This window comes from Rattus rattus, chromosome 4 (genome assembly GCF_011064425.1).
Source record: "Rattus rattus isolate New Zealand chromosome 4, Rrattus_CSIRO_v1, whole genome shotgun sequence".
NCBI lineage: Eukaryota > Metazoa > Chordata > Mammalia > Rodentia > Muridae > Rattus > Rattus rattus.
This window is the reverse complement of record NC_046157.1, coordinates 140914549-140941375: the sequence shown is the minus strand read 5'-3', so window position 1 is coordinate 140941375 and position 26827 is coordinate 140914549. Positions and strand designations below refer to the sequence as shown.

The following is a 26827-nucleotide window of genomic DNA, read 5'->3' as shown; positions in this document are numbered from 1 at the left end:
GGTTGACTAGTTAAGCATCTTTACTTAATTTCAATTTCCCAGATAGTCATCATTTAAAGACCCAGGCTGCATCAAGTGACCCTTTTAGCCAGGTCAGTGATTGTCATCCATTCGAAAGCTCTGGAGAGTCTAAGAGAAAACATACAATAACCCACACCTCCCCCACAGTCATTATATAGAAAAGAGAGAGAAAACGTGCCCTGTCCCACCGCGGGCCCCTTTTGTGCTGTTCCTGCCAACGCAGCAGACCTCCTGCTATATATATAGACCCTGCTCCCAGTCCTACACAACCAACAGCACCATCCCATCCGCAAACACCAGCCATGGGAAAGGTGAGCCTAGGGCGCCCAGAACATGGGGAGGGACTTACTCTTGGGTCCAGACCACATCAGGCCTCTGACCCCTGCCTTGCCTTACAGATCACTTTCTATGAGGACCGTGGCTTCCAGGGCCGCCACTATGAGTGCAGCACCGACCACTCCAACCTGCAGCCCTACTTCAGCCGCTGCAACTCTGTGCGCGTGGACAGTGGCTGCTGGATGCTCTATGAGCAGCCCAACTTCACAGGCTGCCAGTATTTCCTTCGTCGCGGGGACTACCCTGACTACCAGCAGTGGATGGGTTTCAGCGACTCTGTCCGCTCCTGCCACCTCATCCCTCACGTGAGTTCCATCCTAGGGCCCACTGGCCCTCATTCTCATTCTTGTCCCGATCATAACCCTACTTTGAGCTGAGGGATAGGGTGCCTGACATGTTCTTTGAGGGGTTTCTCTAGGATTAGGAAAAATGGCACAAACCTTTGAAATTCGAAAGCTCCTAAATGGACCTGTAACAGGCTGTGAGAACTACTTTTCAGTTTTCCTATATAACAGAAATGGTTAACAGGGCCTGAAAGAAAAAGAAGGGATAGTTAGAGGGGTTGTGTGACTCGGACTTTCGCAGGATTTCCACCAATCCGTGACTTACGTGGCATCACCAGCCATTATTTAACTTTTGGTGAGTCCTGGTGTGCCAGCCTCTGTAAAGGTCAAATCTTGGCTGCATACTCAAGTTCTTCTGGAAGCTACAATACTTTGGATGCACAGAGGATGGAACTTTTCCAGCAGCTGCTCTCTCCTCAGACTGTGTTGCTTTCGCGAATCCTTCCCACAGAGGACTTCCAGTGGTGGAAGAGGACACTGGAGCAGGAAGCAAAGGAGATCAAGCTAACAGAGTAGGCAGGACAGGCAGCTCGAACGTCCATTGCTGTAAACATTTTACCCTCTTGATCTGCACAGGCCTCTTGAGAATATTTGACTTTTCTCTTTGGTTTTACAAACGTGATTTGTCAGAATACGTTAGAGCTGAGAGTTGAACTTCATTCTTTAGTTCATTTACATTTAGTTATTTACGTTTTGTTTGCATGGCTTCTCGGGATGCACCCAAACTTCCTATGTATTGTAGACTGACCCCCAACTCTGACACTTGAAATCTTCTTACCCCTGCCTCCTAAGGACTAGGACTACAGGCATTCACCGCAACTCCCTTTAGACCTAAATTTTGAGATGACCTTGAGCCCCAGGATTAAAAACAGGGCCTGAAAGAAAAAGAAGGGATAGATAAGCTGTGTGACTCGAACTTTCCCAGTATTTCCACCAATCTGTGACTTACATGGCACTGACAGCCACTATTTACCTTTTTTAAATTTAGTCACTTTCAGCATAGAAGAAATAGGGCACAACACTCCCCTCCCAGGCAGCATGTGCTGGATTGGCAAACTTAGGTCAGGTTTTCTGACATCCTCTTCTTTACTGTTCCTTGGACGCACAGTCCAGCTCTCACAGAATCAGGATCTACGAGCGAGAGGACTACAGAGGCCAGATGGTGGAGATCACAGACGACTGCCCCCACCTGCAGGACCGCTTCCACTTCAGTGACTTCCACTCCTTCCACGTGATGGAAGGCTACTGGGTCCTCTACGAGATGCCCAACTACCGGGGGCGGCAGTACCTGCTGAGGCCCAGGGAATACAGGCGCTACCACGACTGGGGCGCCATGAATGCCAGGGTGGGGTCTCTGAGAAGAATCATGGATTACTATTGAATTGTCTTACTCTGCCCTTTCATCATTTGGAAGTTAATAAAATATTTCCTGTGTGTTCCATGCAGCAATGGTGTCCTCTGTTCATTTTGGCCTTCTTGGAAGGGTGTAGTAAAACTGTCAACAGGGAGACTATGGATCTTCTTATACTCAAGGGAGGTTGTGGGCTGAGCGGATAGGGAGCTCAGCCTCAGGAACCTGGGCCCCAATCACTCACTAGTTATTTGTGGTAGGGCAAGCATTTCCGTGCCTCAGTTTCCTACTTTGTGAAGACAGGAATAATAATAGTCTTTTAATGAGGCTTTGATGTGAACTAAGCGTGTTTACATTTCTCTATCATGGACAATGGCTTTGCCAATAGTGTCCTGGAAGCTGTCCTGTGAGTGCTCACGTGGAGCATTTGCTCTTGTAGTACTGATATTCATCAATCCTGAAACGCCAATCAGGAGCTGATCTGATGCTGTCACACCAGGGTCTTTATTTACAAGCTGAACTCACCCACAGGATGGATCTAATGGAGAAAAAGCCCTGACCACTCATCGGGACAAGGGAGAGGTGAGTGTTTCTAGTCTGGCCAGCATCTAATTGGGGTGCTACTGTGGCCTTTAGCATAATTGGCTGGTGCTGGGAGATCAACCATAAACCTAACTTCTGCTTCCCTCCTAATTAGTGGTAGGTGAGCGGGCTTGTAACCTGCAAATTTGTTGGGGAATAACTTGGAAACTGGTGCTAGATGCAGGATTTGTTGGGGGAATAACCTGGCGACTCAGGTCTTACTGGGTAGTTACCTGGAAACTGAAGCTAGATACAGACCTGTTAGTTCACTTAAGTCAGGTTTTATAAAGTGAAGTCTGAACACCAAAACTTTGGTCTCTTACTCTCAACTTCAGTGCTCTGACTTAAAACTAGTTAGAGGTGATTGAATAAAGGGGAATGACTAAGTAAAACTGTATCAGTGGAAGAAAGAGTTAGAGACCCATTTGTTTGCACAGTCATGTCTGACACATCCAAAAGGTCTAAAACTATACTACTGAAGAGAATGTATATATGTTGTGTGTGTGTGTGTGTGTGTGTGTGTGTGTGTGTGTGTGTGTGCATGCGCGCATTATGCTGAGAGCACAGATTTAGGAACCAAGGACCTTCTTAAAAGAAGCCAAAGGACTCTGTGAAAAGTCGTTTCTACTGGAGCTGCACTGCAGTCGGTGACGTGAGCTGATAGAAACAAGCACACATCCTGCATGAGTAAAGGCTGAGAGCACATGGTTAGAAATGCAAAACTCACAATCATATCAGGGACCTGAAAGATATCATCCCAAACTGGGATCCATGTTTGTGACACAGAGCTCACCAATAGCTTTTGGTGACTATTTTGTCCCTAAGACAAGGGAAAAGGAATGTAGGTGCTTGTTTACAGAAGCTCAAGATGACTTTACAGCAAGGAAACAAGGAGTCATGAAATGAAATCAAAGCAGTGTTAGCATTTCCTCTAGGGTACACCCAACAGTTTCCTAGCAACAACCAGAGTCAGGTATGCTATAAAAGGCTGCTCAGGCTTCTGTCCCTCTCCCTCTCCCTCCCCCTTCCTTCCCTCATCCCTTTCCCCTTCAGCCCTCCCCCCTCCTCTCTCCTTTTTTTTCTCTGTCCTCTCCCTCTCTCTCCAGCCATTCAGGGCAGGTCTCTTTCCTTCTTTTTGTTCTTCTCTTTCCCCTTTCTTTCTCTTCCTCCACTCCCTTTTCACTTCCCCCTTCCCATGCCCCAAAGAAATTTCATTTTATACTAGATAGGTCATATGGCTGGTACTTAAGTGGGGGCGGGGACGATGCTTCAGCATGGTCTGTTAAGGCTCATTTTCCTGCTGCTTCATTAAAAAATGTATTCAGCAGGCCTTGTGCTATACTAAAGTTTTTGTTTTTAATGTACAAATACTACACTTTGTATGTTTAGATGGAATGAAGAAAAAATTACTATACAACTCTGAATATTTGCTTTAATAATTAAAATGACAGCTCTTGGAAGTAAACTCATGGTGAACTAAATAGCCAATTATAAAATAACTACAAATTATTTTCCTTTTTGTAAATAGGTATTCTTTTAATATTTAATAATTTCCCTTTGTCTTCCCTTTGAAAAAATTGTTTTCTACTAGAGTAAAAGTATCAGTCAGCAAATACATTGCCTCCAGAACATCAATTAGAATACAGTAGTTAGATTATTTTTGACTGATGTTTTACTTACCCAATATACTTGCAAGCCACAGGAGACCTGGAGAAGCTCTGGGGATGTTTTAGAGTTTGCTGTGTCTAGTGCATATGTGGCTACAAGCACTTGAAGTTAAGTTAGTCTGAATATATGTCCTAAGCATAAAATGGCCCCCAAGATCTAAAGACTCAGTATGAAGAACACAAATATCCCTTAATATATTTTCCTATAACATAAATTTAATGTATAAAGAATATTTTAGGCGTGTCTGCCTCTCTGAAGGTTTAGCTCTCCCTCCCACGGAATTTGGGTGCAGAGAACTGTTTATCCCGTATGCACTCATTGATAAGTGGCTATTAGCCCAAATGCTTGAATTACCCTAGATGCATAGAACACATGAAACTCAAGACGGATGATCAAAATGTGAATGCTTCACTCCTTCTTTAAAAGGGGGAACAAGAATATCCTTGGCAGGGAATAGAGAAGCAAAGATTAAAACAGAGACAAAAGGAACACCCATTCAGAGCCTGCCCCACATGTGGCCCATACATATACAGCCACCCAATTAGACAAGATGGATGAAGCAAAGAAGTGCAGGCCGACAGGAGCCGGATGTAGATCGCTCCTGAGAGACACAGCCAGAATACAGCAAATACAGAGGCGAATGCTAGCAACAAACCACTGAACTGAGAATAGGACCCCCGTTGAAGGAATCAGAGAAAGAACTGGAAGAGCTTGAAGGAGCTCGAGACCCCTTATGAACAACAATGCCAAGCAACTAGAGCTTCCAGGGACTAAGCCACTACCTAAAGACTATACATGGACTGACCCTGGACTCTGACCTCATAGGTAGCAATGAATATCCTAGTAAGATCACCAGTGTAAGAGAAAGCCCTTGATCCTGCTAAGACTGAACCCCCAGTGAACGTGATTGTTGTGAGGAGGGCGGCAATGGGGGGAGGGTGGGGAGGGGAACAACCATAAAGAAGGGGAGGGGGAGGGATTAGGAGGATGTTTGCCCGGAAACTGGGAAAGGGAATAACATTCGAAATGTAAATAAGAAATACTCAAGTTAATAAAAAAAATTATCACTTCACAGAAAAAAAAGAATATTTTATGTGTTAGACTAAGTAAAATACACAGTAAACAAAAATAAAAAACAACTCTACTCATAACTTTTAACTTCTAAAATTTAGCAACCTTTTAAAAAATATAGGTCTCAGATCTAAGTCATTACTAAATTTCTGCTGATGATGGAGACACTTAAGCAGGATAGAAGATGAGTGGGAATTTGTGCTCAGACAACATTCAGGCCTCAGCATTGGGGTTTTGGGTTTCAGAGATTTTGGCATGAAAATTGGGTTTATTCTGAGAGTTAATAGATAGCAGGTAAAATGTTTAACCATTTATAGTCAATAGTTTTCCTCTACAGATATGCTGAATTAAACTGTAATTTTTCACTTTCATCAATGGACGAGAGCTGGAGAAGACTGAGTCCCACTCTTGTTTTGTGAGTGCCCCATTCAAATGCCCCAAGAAATTGAAATGTCAACAGAAAACACGGCTCCCACTGAAAGGAGTCACTACTTAGCCAGCCTCTCCAGTCTGCTCCTTGTGTAGTAACAGCTACTCAGTTGTAAAGCTTCAGTTCTGAGTCTGTGCTCTGCATGTCCTGGAAGGGCTAGCATATTGCATTGGATATAAGGAAGAGCAAAAATGAATGAGCAAAAATATGTGTCAGATGCTGTCTGGCCTTGCATAGCCTACCATTTACCATCACTTAAGGACAGTAGGAGGCATGTCTAATATCTTTCCTTTGTTCACATTTTGGTTTCCTTTCCATCCCGTTATCTTTATGGTGCTTCTTTCTATATTCACCCAGTTTGTCAACTACTGAGGGATGATTGAGGAAGGGGAAGCCTGGAAGTGTTTTGCATATCAGTGGATCTGGCACAGCCATAGTTTTCTGTTATTGTTGTTGTTGTTGTTGGATCTAAACCATAAATACTCTAGATAAGAGGTAACACTGAAATTCTGCATTTGGGTGTAAGGAGAAAATGTTTGTGAAGTAGCAATTTCTGACGAGTTAGGATAAGTTAGTCACATACGAAATGTTATTTGGAGAAAAGAGTGCCTTGATCTAAGAGAGGTAGGAGTAAGTCCTTGAGGTAAGAGGAGTGCCAGAAGTTTACTAGTAGATAATACCAGGGAATGACAAAATCTGTACCCACCTTGCCTTACCTAAAGGCATTGGAACATAAGAATCTTAAAGTACATGGAAAATGTAATTCAATAAATCCTAAAGGTATTTTGTTTGCTATCTCTGAAGAGGCAGAGTCTTCTCTAAAAAATGAATACCTATGACTGAAAGAGTATTCAGCTTGTAAGGTTCTAATACATCACAGTATTCCACAAGTCTTTCGCTGTGCAATGCCCCTTATTAAGGCTCATTTCTCACATGTTCCATTGATTCTTCACAGAGACCTTGCTGGATTGTTTTATGTCAACTTGGCACAAGCCAAAGTATCTTGAGGAGGGAATCTGAGAAGAGGGAAGCGTACAAACAAATTTGTTACAACCCACTTTTAATAAGGGTTCAACCTCTCCTCTAGCCCACCACCCAACAGAGGTAGTAGAAGAGAAAAGTTATTAGGATATGGGGGAGGTGGACCTGTTAAGCAATAGTTCTTTAGGGGTGAGCTCGATCTTCTTTGGTAGCAGTTCAGTCCCATAACGAACACCAAATATGACTCAGAAGCTGTATACCAGTCCTTTTGGCAGGCAGACACCAGGCACAGACCAGCAGCTGTAGTTCAATCCTGAAGAAACCACAAGCAGCCTGAGGCCACTTCAGGAAGCTGTTGAAGGAACCTTATGAACAATTCTTTGGAGAGTTTCTCTCAATGGCTGCGTTACTACAGGTTGAGCTCAACAATGCTATGTAAGGTGAACCAATACATGTTTGCTGTTAAGTGAAAATTAGTGGGGTGGATCAAACCAAAGCCAATGCTCAGTGCTCATCTACCACTGTCTGTGGGGTCATATTTATACTCCTTTATCATGGGTCCTTTCATGTCTGCTTCATGAAACATTATTTCCCATATCTGCTCCAGCAAAACAAACTTTCACCTGGGTGCCCCAGCAAAAATTATTTGTTTTAACTAATATTCCAAAGAAACTAGAAGTTTCCACTTCAGAGACCCTCAATTAAGAAAATGTCTTCCTAAGATTGGGCTTTAGGCAGCCCTGAAGGGCATTTTCTTAGTGATTGATGGTGAAGAGGTCAGTCCATTTTGGGTGGTGACATCCCTCAGCTGATGGTCCTGGGTTTTGTAGGGAAGCAGGTTGAGTAACCCCCTCTGGAATAAGCAGCATTCCATGGCAGCTGCACTAGTTCCTGCCTCCAGGTTCCTGCCCTACTTCCTCTCCTGACTTCCTCTAATTATGAACAGTAACTATAAGTGTAAGCCAAATAAACCCCATCTTCTTAATTTGCTCTTGGTCATGGTGGTTTATCACAGTAATAATAACCCTAATTAAGACTAAATGTATCCATGTTCTCTGGATCGAAAGTAATACTCCCACTTTCTAAGAGTCAACAAAACCGAAAACGGCCACCTGTCAGTCAGAAATAAGGCTAAGATTCCACCTCAAATGCTCCTTGGCTTTACATAACCTTCAGTTTACAGACCCACAGACAGGAAAGAGAAGGCACTTCTAGCACTCTAGCATCTTTCCTCTCTGCATTTGTGCACCTTCTGTTTAGCTTCCACTCTGATTTTCTTCCTGTATTTCTTCAATTGTATTCACTACATTTTCAGTCATTGAAAGAAAAAAAGACAAAGCAGTGTCCAAGTGGATGTATCTTAAGGAAGGACCCCTCAGGTGCCTTTCCATATCAGTGGTGCATCCATAGACACCAAGATTGTTAGCTCTAAAGAGTAAATTGTTACTCCAGACATGAAGAGAAAAATCATGCACTAAGTACTCAGGAACTCTAAGGGTGGGTTTTCTCTTCAAGATGCAAAATAGCACTTGACAATGTTTATCCAATAGTTAGCTGGCTGAGAGCTTCTTATGATATCAAAATCTAAAATCTAGAGAAATGGGGCATGGTTTGTAACTATGTATTACCATGCCTAGAAGAAAACAAGAATATCCTGTGCTGTCTTCAGCAAAAAAGAATGCTAATAGATGAAAGACAAAGAAAACATCAAAAAGAATTTTTTTTTCAAATCAAATTCTGGCTTTCACAATTCACTTGAGCTCATTTTTTTTTAAAACAAGATAAGACTTGGGAAACGTTTCCAGGATGCTCATTCTGAACATGCAATTATTTTTATCCTGCCACATTTGTAGACATAGAGATAGGAGCTGTTTGAAAATGATGGAAGGGATTCTGTAAGTCACCAAAGCCAAAATATTGATAAAAGACTGAATGTTTACAGAGACAAAGGGTTATTTCAATAAGAATTATGTCTTTGACTAATTTTATGAAAACTCTTTTGGTCTGACCTGCAAGTTACACTATGTAATTAAATGGATGCAAAAGCTAAATATTTGATTTACATTAACATATGTTGATAACAGTTCCACCTTACTAATAATGTACATTTTTCAAAAAGTAGCATGTGTGATTTATATGTACTAATGCTGTTCACTTATAAGTTTATATCAATCAAACTGTGAATTCCCAGAAAAAAGTGCAAAAACCACCACATCTATGTTCAAGATCCTACAAACAAGACTGGAGAACTGATTAGCACTTTGTGATTGTGGAAAGTTGGACTATTACAGGATCAGACTATTTAATTCCTTTAATAGCCATTCATTGCTTTCCTCTATGTCTGATCTAACATTCTTTCAACTATAAGGTAAAACTTTTAGCATGTATTAACAGATGATTAGCTTGTGTCAATGGGAAAGCCAAGATGCCATCAGATAACATTTAAACTAAGCACAGTTTTCCCTTTCTGTCTGAAGGTCCCACCAATGCATTTTGAAAGTGACTTAACATAATTTTGTTTTGTTGTATGACTGAAAAAGTCCATATAACAACTTTTATATCATAACACATTATTCAGGACAACTTGAACATTGGTTCCCAGGTATGGTCATTCATGCTTGTCTCAGAATAAATAATTTATTTCTTCCCTATGAGATTAGTAATGATCTAGATATACAAAAGATCTAAACAAGTTTACTGATATTATCTAATGAAGTGCCAACAGTAAATAGCAAAGTAATATAAAAATCTCAGTTATAACTCATATGTAATTCTGCTTATTACCTCAGTCTATGAGATATTCCCATAGCATTGACAAGACTATTTCTGGTTTTAACAATATTAACACACTGTATTTAATTATTGGTGTTCTTTAGTCTTTTCATCTGAAAGAGACCTAGAAATGCTTTGTTTTTTTAAAATTTTTATAAGCATGATGTCTTTCAAAACTCTGCTAAATATTTTTAAACTGTTCACAATTTGTGGTCTGTACGATATGTCCTTAAGATGACATGTAGACTATACATATAGGCAAGAATACCACATAACTGATGCTTTCTTTCTTGCTTTAAATTTTTATTTAATTATTTTTTAACTTAGTTTGAAACAAGTTTTCCAATGTAACCCAGTTGGCCTCAAGCTCAACCCTCCTAACTGAATTTTGGGGAAAGAGAAATTATTTAATTACTTTTAAATTCAAATTTTATTGTTCATAAATTTTCATTTAGACAGAGCTACCCATGCATTCACATACTGTTTATAACTATATACATGTTATTATTGAAGAGTTATTATATGTGTAGCTGCAATACCGTTTTCCTGGTTAACAAGTTTCAATATATATAACCTGGTCTTTTATAAAAGAAAATCATTTACCGTTCCTGGTTGCTGCCACCTCGGAGAGCCCGTGGGCAGCACCCCGCGAGCGAAATTGAGCCTCGGGTCCACAGGTAAGACCAACTTTTCTGCTACAAACGACTTGCCTGGTGAACTCAGGTCTCACAGAAGCGGAGTTCCTCTGGGACCGGACACTTCCTGTTTTTGGCCAGACTCCGGGGCCGGCGGATCCCTGACCTCAGCAGCTCTCTGCTCCCAGGCCCCCTGGAGGGGAGTTCTCGCCGCCTGGTCGGGCGGGCACTCCTGAGGCAGCAGAGCGGAGGAGACCACCAATGCTGCCCACCCCTGCCCACATCCCTGGCCCAGGAGGAAACTGTTAACGGCCTCTGGGTACCCGTAGAGGAGGGCCCAGGAGCAGCAGGTCCACCGCGTCTGAGACACCGCACCTGAAGGGACCGACCAGATAAACAGTTCTCTGCACCCAAATCCCGTGGGAGGGAGAGCTAAACCTTCAGAGAGGCAGACACGCCTGGGAAACCAGAAGAGACTGCACGCTGCACACAGTACTGATCCCAGAGGAAAACACCAAAAGATATCTGGAACCCTGGTGCACGGAACCTCCCGGAAGGGGCGGTGCAGATCTTCCTGGTTGCTGCCGCCACGGAGAGCCCGTGGGCAGCACCCCGAGAGCGTAACATGAGCCTCGGGTCCACAGGTAAGACCAACTTTCTGCTGCAAGTGACCTGCCCAGAACTCAAGACATAGGTCCACAGGAACAGCTGAAGACCTGTAGAGAGGAAAAACTACACGCACGAAAGCAGAACACTCTGTCCCCAATACTGGCAGAAAGAAAACAGGAAAACAGGTCTACAGCACTCCTGACACACAGGCTTATAGGACAGTCTAGCCACTGTCAGAAATAGCAGAACAAAGTAACACTAGAGATAATCTGATGGCGAGAGGCAAGCGCAGGAACCCAAGCAACAGAAACCAAGACTACCTGGCACCATTGGCCCAATTCTCCCATCAAAACAAACATGGGGGTTGGGGATTTAGCTCAGTGGTAGAGGAGCCCAAGGCCCTGGTTCGATCCCATCGAAAAAAAAAAAAAAAAAAAGAAAAAAAAAAAAAAAAAAAAACAAACATGGAATATCCAAACACACCAGAAAAGCAAGATCTAGATTCAAAATCATATTTGACCATGATGCTGGAGGACTTCAAGAAAGACGTGAAGAACTCTTTTAGAGAACAAGTAGAAGCCTACAGAGAGGAATCGCAAAAATGCCTGAAAGAATTCCCGGAAAACATAAATAAACAAGTAGAAGCCCATAGAGAGGAGACACAAAAATCCCTGAAAGAATTCCAGGAAAACATAAATAAACAAGTAGAAGCCCATAGGGAGGAGACACAAAAATCCCTGAAAGAATTCCAGGAAAACACAATCAAAAAGTTGAAGGAATTAAAAATGGAAATAGAAGCAATCAAGAAAGAACACATGGAAATAACCCTGGATATAGAAAACCAAAAGAAGAGACAAGGAGCTGTAGATACAAGCTTCACCAACAGAATACAAGAGATGGAAGAGAATCTCAGAGCAGAAGATTCCATAGAAATCATTGACTCAACTGTCAAAGATAATGTAAAGCGGAAAAAAGCTACTGGTCCAAAACATACAGGAAATCCAGGACTCAATGAGAAGATCAAACCTAAGGATAATAGGTATAGAAGAGAGTGAAGACTCCCAGCTCAAAGGACCAGTACATATCTTCAACAAAATCATAGAAGAAAACTTCCCTAACCTAAAAAAAGAGATAACCATAGGCATACAAGAAGCCTACAGAACTCCAAATAGATTGGACCAGAAAAGAAACACCTCCCATCACATAATAGTCAAAACACCAAACGCACAAAATAAAGAAAGAATATTAAAAGCAGTAAGGGAAAAAGGCCAAGTAACATATAAAGGCAGACCTATCAGAATCACACCAGACTTTTCACCAGAAACTATGAAGGCCAGAAGATCCTGGACTGATGTCATACAGACCCTAAGAGAACACAAATGCCAGCCCAGGTTACTGTATCCTGCAAAACTCTCAATCAACATAGATGGAGAAACCAAGATATTCCATGACAAAACCAAATTTACACAATATCTTTCTACAAATCCAGCACTACAAAGGATAATAAATGGTAAAGCCCAACATAAGGAGGCAAGCTATACCCTAGAAGAAGCAAGAAACTAATCGCCTTGGCAACAAAACAAAGAGAAGAAAAGCACACAAACATAACCTCACATCCAAATATGAATACAACCGGAAGCAATAATCACTATTCCTTAATATCTCTCAACATCAATGGCCTCAACTCTCCAATAAAAAAGACATAGATTAACAAACTGGATACATAACGAGGACCCTGCATTCTGCTGCCTACAGGAAAACACACCTCAGAGACAAAGACAGACACTACCTCAGAGTGAAAGGCTGAAAACAACTTTCCAAGCAAATGGTCAGAAGAAGCAAGCTGGAGTAGCCATTCTAATATCAGATAAAATCAATTTTCAACTAAAAGTCATCAAAAAAGATAAGGAAGGACACTTCATATTCATCCAAGGAAAAATCCACCAACATGAACTCTCAATCCTAAATATCTATGCCCCAAATACAAGGGCACCTACATACGTAAAAGAAACCTTACTAAAGCTCAAAACACACATTGCACCTCACACAATAATAGTGGGAGATTTCAACACCCCACTCTCATCAATGGACAGATCATGGAAACAGAAATTAAACACAGATGTAGACAGACTAAGAGAAGTCATGAGCCAAATGGACTTAACGGATATTTATAGAACATTCTATCCTAAAGTAAAAGGATATACCTTCTTCTCAGCTCCTCATGGCACTTTCTCCAAAATTGACCATATAATTGGTCAAAAAACGGGCCTCAACAGGTACAGAAAGATAGAAATAATCCCATGGGTGCTATCAGACCACCACGGCCTAAAACTGGTCTTCAATAACAATAAGGGAAGAATGCCCACATATATGTGGAAATTGAACAATGCTCTACTCAATGATAACCTGGTCAAGGAAGAAATAAAGAAAGAAATTAAAACCTTTTTAGAATTTAATGAAAATGAAGGTACAACATACCCAAACTTATGGGACACGATGAAAGCTGTGCTAAGGGGAAAACTCATAGCGCTGAGTGCCTGCAGAAAGAAACAGGAAAGAGCATATGTCAGCAGCTTGACAGCACACCTAAAAGCTCTAGAACAAAAAGAAGCAAATACACCCAGGATGAGTAGAAGGCAGGAAATAATCAAACTCAGAGCTGAAATCAACCAAGTAGAAACAAAAAGGACCATAAAAAGGATCAACAGATCCAAAAGCTGGTTCTTTGAGAAAATCAACAAGATAGATAAACCCTTAGCCAGATTAATGAGAGGACACAGAGAGTGTGTCCAAATTAACAAAATCAGAAATGAAAAGGAGACATAACTACAGATTCAGAGGAAATTCAAAAAAATCATCAGATCTTACTATAAAAGCCTATATTCAACAAAACTTGAAAATCTGCAGGAATGGACAATTTCCTAGACAGATACCAGGTACCGAAGTTAAATCAGGAACAGATAAACCAGTTAAACAACCCCATAACTCCTAAGGAAATAGAAGAAGTCATTAAAGGTCTCCCAACCAAAAAGAGCCCAGGTCCAGATGGGTTTAGTGCAGAATTCTATCAGACCTTCATAGAAGACCTCGTACCAATATTATCCAAACTATTCCACAAAATTGAAACAGATGGAGCACTACCGAATTCCTTCTATGAAGCCACAATTACTCTTATACCTAAACCACACAAAGACCCAACAAAGAAAGAGAACTTCAGACCAATTTCCCTTATGAATATCGATGCAAAAATACTCAATAAAATTCTGGCAAACCGAATCCAAGAGCACATCAAAACAATCATCCACCATGATCAAGTAGGCTTCATCCAGGCATGCAGGGATGGTTTAATATAAGGAAAACCATCAACGTGATCCATTATATAAACAAACTGAAAGAACAAAACCACATGATCATTTCATTAGATGCTGAGAAAGCATTTGACAAAATTCAACACCCCTTCATGATAAAAGTCCTGGAAAGAATAGGAATTCAAGGCCCATACCTAAACATAGTAAAAGCCATATACAGCAAACCAGTTGCTAACATTAAACTAAATGGAGAAACTTGAAGCAATCCCACTAAAATCAGGGACTAGACAAGGCTGCCCACTCTCTCCTACTTATTCAATATAGTTCTTGAAGTTCTAGCCAGAGCAATCAGACAACAAAAAGGAGGTCAAGGGGATACAGATCGGAAAAGAAGAGCTCAAAATATCACTATTTGCAGATGATATGATAGTATATTTAAGTGATCCCAAAAGTTCCACCAGAGAACTACTAAAGCTGATAAACAACTTCAGCAAAGTGGCTGGGTATAAAATTAACTCAAATAAATCAGTAGCCTTCCTCTACACAAAAGAGAAACAGGCCGAGAAAGAAATTAGGAAAATGACACCCTTCATAATAGATCAAAATAATATAAAGTACCTCGGTGTGACTTTAACCAAGCAAGTAAAAGATTTGTACAACAAGAACTTCAAGACTCTGAAGAAAGAAATTGAAGAAGACCTCAGAAGATGGAAAGATCTCCCATGCTCATGGATTGGCAGGATTAATATAGTAAAAATGGCCATTTTACCAAAAGCGATCTACAGATTCAATGCAATCCCCATCAAAATAACAATCCAATTCTTCAAAGAGTTAGACAGAACAATTTGCAAATTCATCTGGAATAACAAAAAACCCAGGATAGCTAAAACTATCCTCAACAATAAAAGGACTTCAGGGGGAATCACTATCCCAGAACTCAAGCAGTATTACAGAGCAATAGTGATAAAAACTGCATGGTATTGTTACAGAGACAGAGAGATAGACCAATGGAACAGAATTGAAGACCCAGAAATGAACCCACACACCTATGGTCACTTGATTTTTGACAAAGGAGCCAAACCATCCAATGGAAAAAGATAGCATTTTCAGCAAATGGTGCTGGTTCAACTGGAGGTCAACATGTAGAAGAATGCAGATCGATCCATGCTTATCACCCTGTACAAAGCTTAAGTCCAAGTGGATCAAGGACCTCCACATCAAACCAGATACACTCAAACTAATGGAAGAAAAACTAGGGAAGCATTTGGAACACATGGGCACTGGAAAAATTTCCTGAACAAAACACCAATGGCTTATGCTCTAAGATCAAGAATCACAAATGGGATCTCATAAAACTGCAAAGCTTCTGTAAGGCAAAGGACACTGTGGTTAGGACAAAACGGCAAACCAACAGATTGGGAAAAGATCTTTACCAATCCTACAACAGATAGAGGGCTTATATCCAAAATATACAAAGAACTCAAAAAGTTAGACAAGAGGGAGACAAATAACCCTATTAAAAAAAATGGGGTTCAGAGCTAAAGAAAGAATTCACAGCTGAGGAATACCGAATGGCCGAGAAACACCTAAAGAAATGTTCAACATCGTTAGTCATAAGGGAAATGCAAATCAAAACAACCCTGAGATTTCACCTCACACCAGTGAGAATGGCTAAGATCAAAAACTCAGGTGACAGCAAATGCTGGCGAGGATGTGGAGAAAGGGGAACACTCCTCCATTGTTGGTGGGTTGCAGACTGCTACAACCATTCTGGAAATCAGTCTGGAGGTTCCTCAGAAAATTGGACATTGAACTGCCTGAGGATCCAGCCATACCTCTCCTGGGCATATACCCAAAAGATGCCCCAACATATAAAAAAGACACGTGCTCCACTATGTTCATCGCAGCCTTATTTATAATAGCCAGAAGCTGGAAAGAACCCAGATGCCCTTCAATAGAGGAATGGATACAGAAAATGTGGTACATCTACACAATGGAATATTACTCAGCTATCAAAACAATGACTTTATGAAATTCGTAGGCAAATGGTTGGAACTGGAAAATATCATCCTGAGTGAGCTAACCCAATCACAGAAAGACATACATGGTATGTACTCATTGATAAGTGGCTATTAGCCCAAATGCTTGAATTACCCTAGATGCCTAGAACAAATGAAACTCAAGACAGATGATCAAAATGTGAATGCATATCGCTCCTGAGAGACACAGCCAGAATACAGCAAATACAGAGGCGTATGCCAGCAGGAAACCACTGAACTGAGAACAGGACCCCCGTTGAAGGAATCAGAGAAAGAACTGGAAGAGCTTGAAGGAGCTCGAGACCCCATATGTACAGCAATGCCAACCAAACAGAGCTTCCAGGGACTAAGCCACTACCCAAAGACTATACATGGACTGACCCTGGACTCTGACCTCATAGGTAGCAATGAATATCCTAGTAAGAGCACCAGTGGAAGGGGAAGCCCTGGGTCCTGCTAAGACTGAACCCCCAGTGAACTAGACTGTTGGGTTGAGGGCAGCAATGGGGGGAGGGTTGGGAGGGGAACACCCATAAGGAAGGGGAGGGGAGGGGATGTTTGCCCGGAAACCGGGAAAGGAATAACACTCAAAAATGTATATAAGAAATACTCAAGTTAATAATAATAAAAAATATAAAAAAAAAAAGAAAATCATTTACCAAGCCTTGGTCTTTTCTCTTTTATTTCTGACATTAATATACACCTGCATCCTCTTTTTTCGTTTTTCCTTTTCCTTCCTCCAAGCCCAGCCCTATACCTTGCTCTCTCTCAAATCATGATCTCTATTTTTTAAATTATTGCTCCATGTTTATGTATGTTCCTACACATATACATAAAACATGCTCAGTCCTTTAATATTATTGGAGTGTATGTGATTTCAGGGATGATCACTTCATGCTAGATAACCAGTTTAAGATCTTTTCCCTGGGGAAGACTATTTCTCCTGCTTTCAGCATTCCTTAGCTGCCTGTAGTCCTTCCTCTAGGGTTGAGATCCCTTGAGATTTCCCCTTTCCATGTTAGCTTATCTATTGTTGTCGTTCTGGCCTGGATCTTATTTATGAAGCCAAGCTAAGACTTCATGAATGTAGATTCAGTGGCATGTCTGAAGGTAAAATCTAACAGAAAAGTCCCCTCTTCCTCAAAGATCACTGAGACTAATATTCGAGAGTTCTATTGTAGATGTAGCAATTTAAGCTTTGCATCACGTGGTCACTTGTTCTTTCATTTTGACAAGTGGTTTTCTATAATAGTCCCTCTCTCTTGCAAAGAGATGTTTCTTTGATGATGGGTAAGATCTGCACTTATTGTGCGTAGAAATGTTTACAGTGTAATTAAGAATTATGCAGGTTTAGTAAAGTGAGAGTTGTATGTTCTCCTACATATGCTTTCATTGGTAGTTTGCTTAAGTTTCCCATACAGAGCACGATTTGCCTTTTGTTGAGTGGGCTGTAAGTCTGTTTCTAGAGCTGTCAGTTATTGCCAAGGTATTTATGCCATTACTGCGCTTTTGTGGACAGCATGTCATGCTTCTCACTGTTTTAATTCATGCCATGGCATCTGGCAGCTGAGTCAATATGAAGATTGGCTGCTTCCCTTCCTTGGAAGCTTACATAGTGCTTCCTGATACCAGGAAAGGTAGGCCTCATTAGAGGTGGCTTTCAAGTGAGATACAGATTGGATCCTCCCGATCCTGTGTCTAAACTATATAGTGTCTTCAGCAATAGATACTTGCCTTCAACCACTGAAAGGCAAACCAGCACAATAGCAATACCTTTATATTTGGGGAGTCTCAGAAAATCCTGATCAAGTCAAAAGGACTATGGTGCACACAGAATTGGTGCATTTTTTTTCAACTTCTATGTATCCTTTCACTACTCTAATTTGTCATTGTCTTGGTTACTTTTTAATCCCCATAACAAAACACCATGATCAAGGAAATTTATAAAAGAAAGTACTTAATTGGCTTACTTTTTCAGCAGATAAGAGTCCATGATGGTAGAAAAGGAAGAGCTGAGAACTCACATTTTGATCTGTAACCGCAAGGCAGAAAGAGATCACAAGAAAATCACCTGAAACTTTTGAAATCTCAAAGCCCATCACCAGTGCAGAGCTTCTTCAACAAAACCACACTTCTTGATTTTTTCCAAGCAGTTCCAGTAACTGAGGGCCAAGTATCCAAATAGGTGAGCCTATGGGTGTCATTCTCATTCAAACAATCACACATGGGCAGTGTAACACATTCTAGGCCATCCAACATCCATGTTCAAATTAACTTGTTCCTCCTGTGAGCCAATTGCTATTATCTCTAGTATGCTGTACAATACCATGTGAATTCCAGCAGGTTTTCTTACATGATATCCATCAAACATTAAGAAAAGAAAACTAGATTATCAGAAAGACAATACTCTCCTTTTAACTTCTGAAAGTTTGGTATACACATGTCCCAAGCACTGTTGATTGAATGCCTAACACCCGTCATTTCCAATACCTATCACCTCCTACAACCATCACTTTTAACATCTGTCATCTCCGATATGGATCAACTCCTTCCTTTTTCTTATATTACTGTACTCTACTGCCTAGCCTAAGTCTTGCGTTCTGTGACATTTACCCAAGACAGTCTCATCACAAGCTAAAAAGTGGTCAGTAATTCTACATCTGGTACATAAATCTGCCTGGTTATCTAATAAATAAACCTAGTTTTAAGCCACAAAAGTTATGGTATTTTCTCATGACTGGTACCAGATAAAAGTTGATGCATCAGGACTTGGTTATTGGCTAAATGACAAGAACATTTTTTTCTTTCCGAGAACTGGGGTTTGGTTGCCAGTACCTACAAGTAACTCACAATCTTCCGTAACTCTGGATCCAGGTGACCTGAATCCCTCATCTAATCTCTATGGTCACTAGATACCCATGAAGTGTGCAGACATACATGTAGGCAAAACACTCATGCACATAAAATAAATAAATCTTTTAAAAAGTTGATATACAGAATAAATGTCTCAATCTGACTAAAGAAAACCACATTATTTTATGACTGCAATAAAGCTTTCCTTTTGTTCTGGCACATCATGAGTCACTATGCTACTTACTGTGAGATCCAAAAGGTTCATTTAATTATCTGAAGAGTTGTGCTATCTATTTAACAAGGCCAACATGTGAAAGAAAGAAAAATCACAGAAATTGCAGAAAAGCAGTAATTCCAGTTTAATCAAGCCTGATGCTTACCCTCTCTTTGGATATTTTACTATACATGATATAAGTATTCTTAGACTTGCAAATAATTTAATGTGGACTTTCCTCTTAGTGTAACCAGGACATGACATTCAGATTAGGATTTGCTCTACTTCTTGTGACTAAGAAAGCACCCCATAAGATGGACCAAATTATAGTTTTCTGTACCTCAGGATCTAAGTAATTCAGGATTAGAAACATGAGCAAGTTAGAGTCATCATGTTGTAGACCTCTGTATCTGGAAAATGGTAAACTGAGTTTTCCTTTGGTTCCCAATAGATGTGAAAGACAGCATGTGATTTTGTGATAAACACCAAAGAGATACTATTTTTCCCCTTGTGGCAGTAGGAGTTGAATTTTTTGAAAGTATTTTACATGCAACTTGTCTTCCAAAAAAGAAGTCTGTTACATTTCTGATTGAGTTATCCTTTTGTATCTGTGATCAATATCCCGAAGACTACAGTTCTTTGCAAAATGAGTCGCAGGCTTTTAAAAAGCATACCACCTGATCATTAGAAAAAGAACATAATTCTTCATAAAAGGAAATTAAACCAAAGTGAAGAAATGGGAAGCCTTTCTTCTCTTTCTCTGTTTGCAATATATGAAGAACCTGACCCTCTTGTCCCTTACACAATTCATGAGTAAAGAGGATAAGATTGGACAACTGCCCACTGAGTTTTCTGAGAAGCCAGAGGACAGTGTGATGTGTTTTCTTCTGTCTCTGTATCAACCCTGAGCAACCTATGCTCTACACCAGGGAATAAAACCAAAACAAACAAACATTCAAAAACCAAAACCAAGCCAAACAAAAACAGAGAGAAAAAGACTAATGCCTAAAAAGCTTTTATAAGAATACAGTTCATTTTAAACAAACAAAAAAATGTTAGATTTTTGTGCTAGCTTTTTCAAAGTGGTTTTGCAGGTAAGGGTATACTTATATAATGAATAAATTACTAAGAATATTTTTGAAGTAATTCTTCTTTTCTAAAACCTCCTTTAGTGTTTGACATTCTTCTTTTGATACTTGTCCAAGAATGTTGGCATTTATAATAAATGTTGAAGCAGTCTATGCACCGATATAAATTATTGAAATAGACAAATAAATGCTTAAATCGGTCAATTCAATGCTTGCTTAAATTATTAAATAAATTCAAAAAGTAAATAAAGTGAGGTTAAAACAAAGCTGTCTGTGCAAACACTTGTTGAATATTTTCTCTTATTTAAATGAAACTATGAAGAATATCTGCCAATATCTTTAAAAGCATAAAAGGAAAAGAACTGTCAATAAGCCAAAGAGTTTCCTAGAAGAATGCTGGCCTTCTGTAAGAAATATATCTCATTAGTTAAGAAAACATTCTCTTCTTTATGGATGGGACCTCAGTGGAGGAGTTAGAGAAAAGACTGAAGGAGCTGAAGGGGTTTGCAACCCCATAGGAAGAACAACAATATCAACCAACCAACCAGACCCCTCAGAGCTCCCAGGGACTAAACCACCAACCAATGAGTACACATGAAGCAATCCATGGCTTCAGCTGCATATGAAGCAGAGAATGGCATTGTCTGGCATCAATAGGAAGAGAAGCCTTTGGTCCTCTGAGGGCTCATTTCCCCAGTGTTGGGGAATGCCAGGGTGTTGAGGTGGGAGTGGGTGGGTGGGAGTGGGAATATCTTCATAGAAGAGGGGGAAGGGGGAGATGTAATTGAAGAGAGGGGAAAGGGGATAATATTTGAAATGTAGTGGTAATAGGGGGAGGATGAGGAGGGGAACACCCATATAGAAGGGGAGGGGAGGGGTTAGGAGGATGTTGGCCTGGAAACCAGGAAAGGGTATAACATTTGAAATGTAAAGAAGAAATACCCAATTTAATAAAGATAGAAAAAAGAGAATAGTCTATGGAATGTGGACGTGTCTGGTGGGTGGCTGATGCTGGAATTCTTGATCAAAAGCAAGTTGATGAGAAAAGTAACCCTGGGGATATATGCTGTGTAAGAGGTAAGTGTTATAGGAGAGGCACTGATCTAACAGGAAAGGGAAATCTGAGTTCAGTAGGCAATCTTGACTGGGCCTTCCCCACTGGGCAGTTTATGCACCAATATAAATTATTGAAATAGACAAATAAATGCTTAAATCGGTCAATTCAATGCTTGCTTAAATTATTAAATAAATTCAAAAAGTAAATAAAGTGAGGTTAAAACAAAGCTGTCTGTGCAAACACTTGTTGAATATTTTCTCTTATTTAAATGAAACTATGAAGAATATCTGCCAATATCTTTAAAAGCATAAAAGGAAAAGAACTGTCAATAAGCCAAAGAGAAAACATTCTCTTCTTTATGGATGGGACCCCAGTGGAGGAGTTAGAGAAAAGACTGAAGGAGCTGAAGGGGTTTGCAACCCCATAGGAAGAACAACAATATCAACCAACCAACCAGACCCCTCAGAGCTCCCAGGGACTAAACCACCAAGGAGAATGAGTACTGCTTGCTGTCTGCACACAACAAAAGGCTCTGCTGGTGATGGGAGGTCATCATAAATGATGAAATGTATTGTATTTCACTGTCATTAAATAAAACTCCTTCCATTATTTAGTTTTATTCCTATGGCTTTAGAGGCATAGAGTGACTTCATGGTTTCATTGTTGCTGAAGACAATTGTGCCTTTACAATTGTATACACCACAGGCAACCTCAGGCATCATTCTCAAACAGTGCTTTTTCTGTGGCCTAAAGAGAACAAAAAGTCATTTTTTCCACACATTTTTAAGGATCCCCTGCTCTAATAATTTGTCATGCCTGTTTTCAAAAGTAATAGGGATGACACAGAGTTCAAATATATGAGGAAGGAAATATTTAAATCTAAAACCAAATCCCACTTGAATTTTTTATAAACTGCACTTCAGTTGATAAGACTTAAGGCATCTCCTACTGTGAATTAAGTATCTCTAATATCCCTGACATCTACTGAGTATAAGGGAAAGCTAAGAGGCTCCATTTGTGATTTCTGATAATATGAATTACATTAATTAATTTACAGCACTAAACTTTCACTTAGACTGAAATTACAGCTTCAATTTACCACAGAGACTTTTGTTCACAAATGAAGAGGTTACATTAAGTGATGCATAACCAAGAGATAATTCCTGGAAAGAAATGGCTTCTTCTTGATTAATCAAGTAAATTTATCTCCATGCCAGGAGTTTCAGGACTTGAGAAAGTTGGCAATTCAAAGTAGCAATTGCAACTCAAAAATATGAGGCAAATAATGGAATTAAAAATGGGAAAGACATCTTAATGGGCATTTCTACCAATACATAAAAATGGCCAATAAGCAATGGAAAAGATACTCAGCATTATTAATGAGATATCATGAGATATCACTTCATAAGGATGCCTCCAATGATTTTTTGAAGTCAGATAATCATAACCATGGAGGAGAATGTAGAGAATGAGAACTGTCATATGCTGTGTTGTGGGGATATAGAAATGGTGCAGCCACTTTGGAAACAGTATATTACTTCTTCAAATCATTAAAAATTGATTGACTTTTTCTGGCAGTCCCACTACTAAGTATTTGTACTAAGTAAATTAAGACTTATACCTACACAAAAACGTACCAGTAAATAATATTCAGAGTAGCATTATTCATAATCATCAAAGGCGGGAGCAACTCAAACATCCAATCAATGATAAAAACAAAGGCTAAGCAAGCCTGGTGTCTGGATAGAACAGAATATATTTTATTCTATATATTTATACCATATAGACCCTGAATATTGCAACACATTTCAAGCACAAATAAAAGGCCTAAAATGGCCTTTATGAATATGATAGAGGTCTTTAAAAAGAATAAACTGAATAACTCCATTAAAGAAATCTATGAAAACACAAATAGTAGGAGGAAATAAATAGAACAGTTCAAGACCTGAAAATGGAAACAGTATAAAGAAAACCCAAACTAATGAAATGAAAAACTTAGAAACTTGAATAAGAACAACAGAGGCAACAAAACCCAAGAGATGGAAGAGAGGATCTCAGGCATTAAGAAATAATTACACTGGTCAAAGAAAATGTTAAATATGAAAAATAGTTTCCTGGAACAAAACATCCAGGAAATCTGGGACAGCATTAAAAGACCAAATCTAAAATTAATAGGAATAGAGGAAGGAGAAGCACAGGTCAAAGTCACAGAAAATATGTTCGACAAAACCATGGAAGAAATTATTCCTAGCCTGTAGAATGAGATTCCTGTCTAAGTACAAAAAGGTTACAGAATACCAAATAGGCTGGGCCAGAAAAGAAAGTTCCCTTTCTGTTCTTAATCATCACAGCACTAAATGTACAGAAGAAAGATATTAAAAGCTACAAGCTAATGTAGCCTCTTATTATTGGACAAAATGGACTTCAAACCAAAACTAATCAGAAGACATAGGAAGGAGACTTCATAGTCATTAAAGAAGAAAAGTACTTAGGCATTTCAATTCTTAAGGTCTATGCCCTAAATACAAGTGCGCCCAAGTTTGTAAAACAAATATTACTATAGATTAAACCATATATTGACCCTCACACATTGATAGTAGGAGATAATCTTTCTCACCAACAGACAGGTATCCAGACAACTAAACAGAGAAATTCAGGAGATAACTAAAGTTATAAACCAAATGGGGTTAACAAATATTTACAGACTTTTCACTCACATACAAAAGAATATGTCTTCTTCTCAGAACCTCATGGAACCATCTCCAAAACTGACCATATACTTTGACACAAAGCAAGACTCAACAAATAACAAGAAGATGAAAAAAAACCATCCTGACTCCTATCTGACCACCATGAATTAAAGCTGGATACCAGCAGCAACAGAAACATCAGAAAGCTTACAAAACCATGGAAACTGAAGAATTCTCTGCTCAATGAAACAAAGGTCAAGACAGAAATTAACAAATACATAAAAGACTTTCCATAATTGAATGAAAATGAATATATACAATACCTACTTATGGGACACAGTGAAGACTGCTCTAAGAGGCAAGTTCATAGCACTTAAGTGACTACCTTAAAAAGTTGGAAAGCTCTCATACTAGCAATTTAATAATACTACTGAAAACTCCCGAACATAAAGAAGCAAACACACCCTGAAGGAGTAGACAGTTAAGAAATAATCAAACTCAGGGCTGAAATCAATAAAATAGAAACAAACAAACCAGGCCCACAAAGAATCAATGAAACAAATGCTTGATGCTTCAAGAAAAATCATTAAGATTGACAAAACTTTATCCAAATGTACTAAAAAACAGAGAAAATATGCAAATTAATCAAATTAGAAATGAGAGAGAGAACATAATAACAGACACTTAGGAATCCAGAAACACAATTTTTTATCCTTTTTAATAATTATTTTATTTATTTACATTTCAAATATTGTCCTCCTTCTTGGTACCCCCTCCACGAGCCCATACCCAATCCTTCCCCAACTGTTTGTCTATAAGACGGTGCTCTCCCACCCACCTACCCTTCTACACTCACCTCACCCCTCTAGCATCCCACTTCACTGTGGCATCAAGCCTCCACAGGATCAAGCGCATCTCTTCCCACTATGGCCAGACAAGGTAGTCTTCAACTACATGTATAGTGGGGTCATGGACAAGCTCTTTAGTTGGTGGCTTAGTCCCTCAGAGCTCTGAGGGGTCCAGTGAGTTGATATTATTTTTATTTCTATGGGGCTGCAATACCCTTCAGCTTCTTCAATCTTTCCCTAACTCTTCCATAGGGGTCCCTGAGCTAAGTTCAATGGTTGGCTGTAAGTATCTGCATCTGTCTCAGTCAGGTGCTGGTAGAGCCTCTCAGAAGACAGCCATACCAGGCTCCTGTCAGCAAACACATCTTGGCATCAGCAATAGTTTTGGGATTTTGTGTCTACAGATGAAATAGATCCCAAGGTGGGGTGGTCTCTGGATGACCTTTCCTTTAGTCTCTGCTCTGTCCTATGTTTCCTTTAGACAGGAATAATTCTGGGTCAAAAATTTTGAGTGGGTAGCCCCATCCCTCAACTGGGGACCATGTTTATTTACTGGAGGTGGTCTCTTCATCTTCTATCTCCACACTATTGAGCATTTTGGCTAATGTTATCCCCACTGGACTCTGGGAGCCTCTCATATCCCTGGTGTCTAGGACATTCTGGAGGTTCTCCCACCCCCCACCCCACACTGCTGAATATTTCTATTCATTCTCCTGACCCTCTGAGATATTCTCCAGTCTCTCCTCATACCTGATCCTGCCCCCATTTTTTATTCCCCTCCCACCCAGGTCCTTCCTTCCCGCTAACTCCCATGATTTTATTGATTCATATGGACTATGAGTTATATCATAGGCATTCTGAACTTTCTGGCTAATATTCACTTATTAATGAGAACATATTGTGCATGTCCTTTTGGGTGTGGGTTACCACACTCAGGATGACATTTTCTAATTCCATCCATTTGCCTGCAAAATTGTGGGAAATAGCCTCAAACACATTAGCACAGGAGAATATTGCCAGAACACCAATGACTCAGGCTCTAAGAACAATAATTGATAAGTGGGACCTCATGGAACTGAAAAGCTTCTGTAAGGCAAAGGACACTGTCAAAAGGACAAAACAGCAACCTAAAGATTGGGAAAAGATCTTTTCTAACCCTACATATGATAGAGGGCTAATATTAAATATATACAAAGAACTCAAGAAGTTAGACTCCAAAGAACCAAATAACCCAATTTTTAAAAAAATGGGCTGCAGAACTAAAGAGAGTTTTTCAATTGAGGAATCTCAAATGGCGGAGAAGCACCTAAAGAAGTGTTCAACATCCTTGGTCACCAGGGAACTGTAAATCAAAATGACCCTGTGATTCTACTTTACACCTATCAGAATGGCTCAGATAAAAAATTCAGCCTACAGCATTTGCTGGCAAGGATGTGGAGAAAGAGAGACACTTCTCCATTGCTGGTGAGATTACAAACTGGTACAACCACTCTGGAAATCAGTCTAGTGGTTCCTCAGAAAATTGGAAATAGTTCTACCTGAAGACACAGACATACCACTCCTGGGCATACACCCAAACGATGCTCTACCATATCACAAAGAAATGTACTCCATTATGTTCATAGTTACCTTATTTATAATAACCAGAAGCTGGAAAAAACCCAGATGTCCCTCAATGGAAGAATAGATACAGAAAATGGGGTTAATTTACAAAATGGAGCCATTACATAACCATTAAAAACAAGGACATCACTGATTTTTCAGGCAAAAGGCCATACTTTAAAAACATGTACTCCATCAAATTGTGCTTACCACCATGCACAAAAGTCACCTCCAAATGGATTCAAGACCTCAACATAAAACCAGATAACCGAACCTGTTGAGAAAGCAAAAATCAAGGGATATTTAATAGGTAGAGTAAAAATGTAAT

The 26827-nt window shown here is 39.8% G+C and overlaps 1 protein-coding gene across 2 annotated transcripts; it reads left to right on the top strand.

The window, feature by feature from the left end:
* The first annotated feature begins 234 nt into the window (after positions 1 to 234).
* LOC116898211 (gamma-crystallin F) lies at positions 235 to 2146 on the top strand. 2 transcript variants are annotated; one of them, XM_032899571.1, is made up of 3 exons: positions 235 to 332; positions 420 to 662; positions 1810 to 2146. In XM_032899571.1, the coding sequence occupies exons 1-3, from the start codon at positions 324 to 326 to the stop codon at positions 2080 to 2082; spliced, it is 525 nt and encodes a 174-aa protein (XP_032755462.1). In that variant the 5' UTR covers positions 235 to 323; the 3' UTR covers positions 2083 to 2146. The 2 variants fall into 2 exon arrangements, with proteins under 2 accessions (XP_032755462.1, XP_032755463.1); XM_032899572.1 differs by having other exon boundaries at positions 324 to 332; positions 1824 to 1916.
* Positions 2147 to 26827: the final 24681 nt, after the last annotated feature.

Bases quoted from the DNA above. Each gene is read 5' to 3' on its own strand.
- LOC116898211 (XM_032899571.1), top strand. The intron at 663-1,809 runs GTGAGTTCCATC...TTGGACGCACAG, and splicing joins CCTGCCACCTCATCCCTCAC to TCCAGCTCTCACAGAATCAG.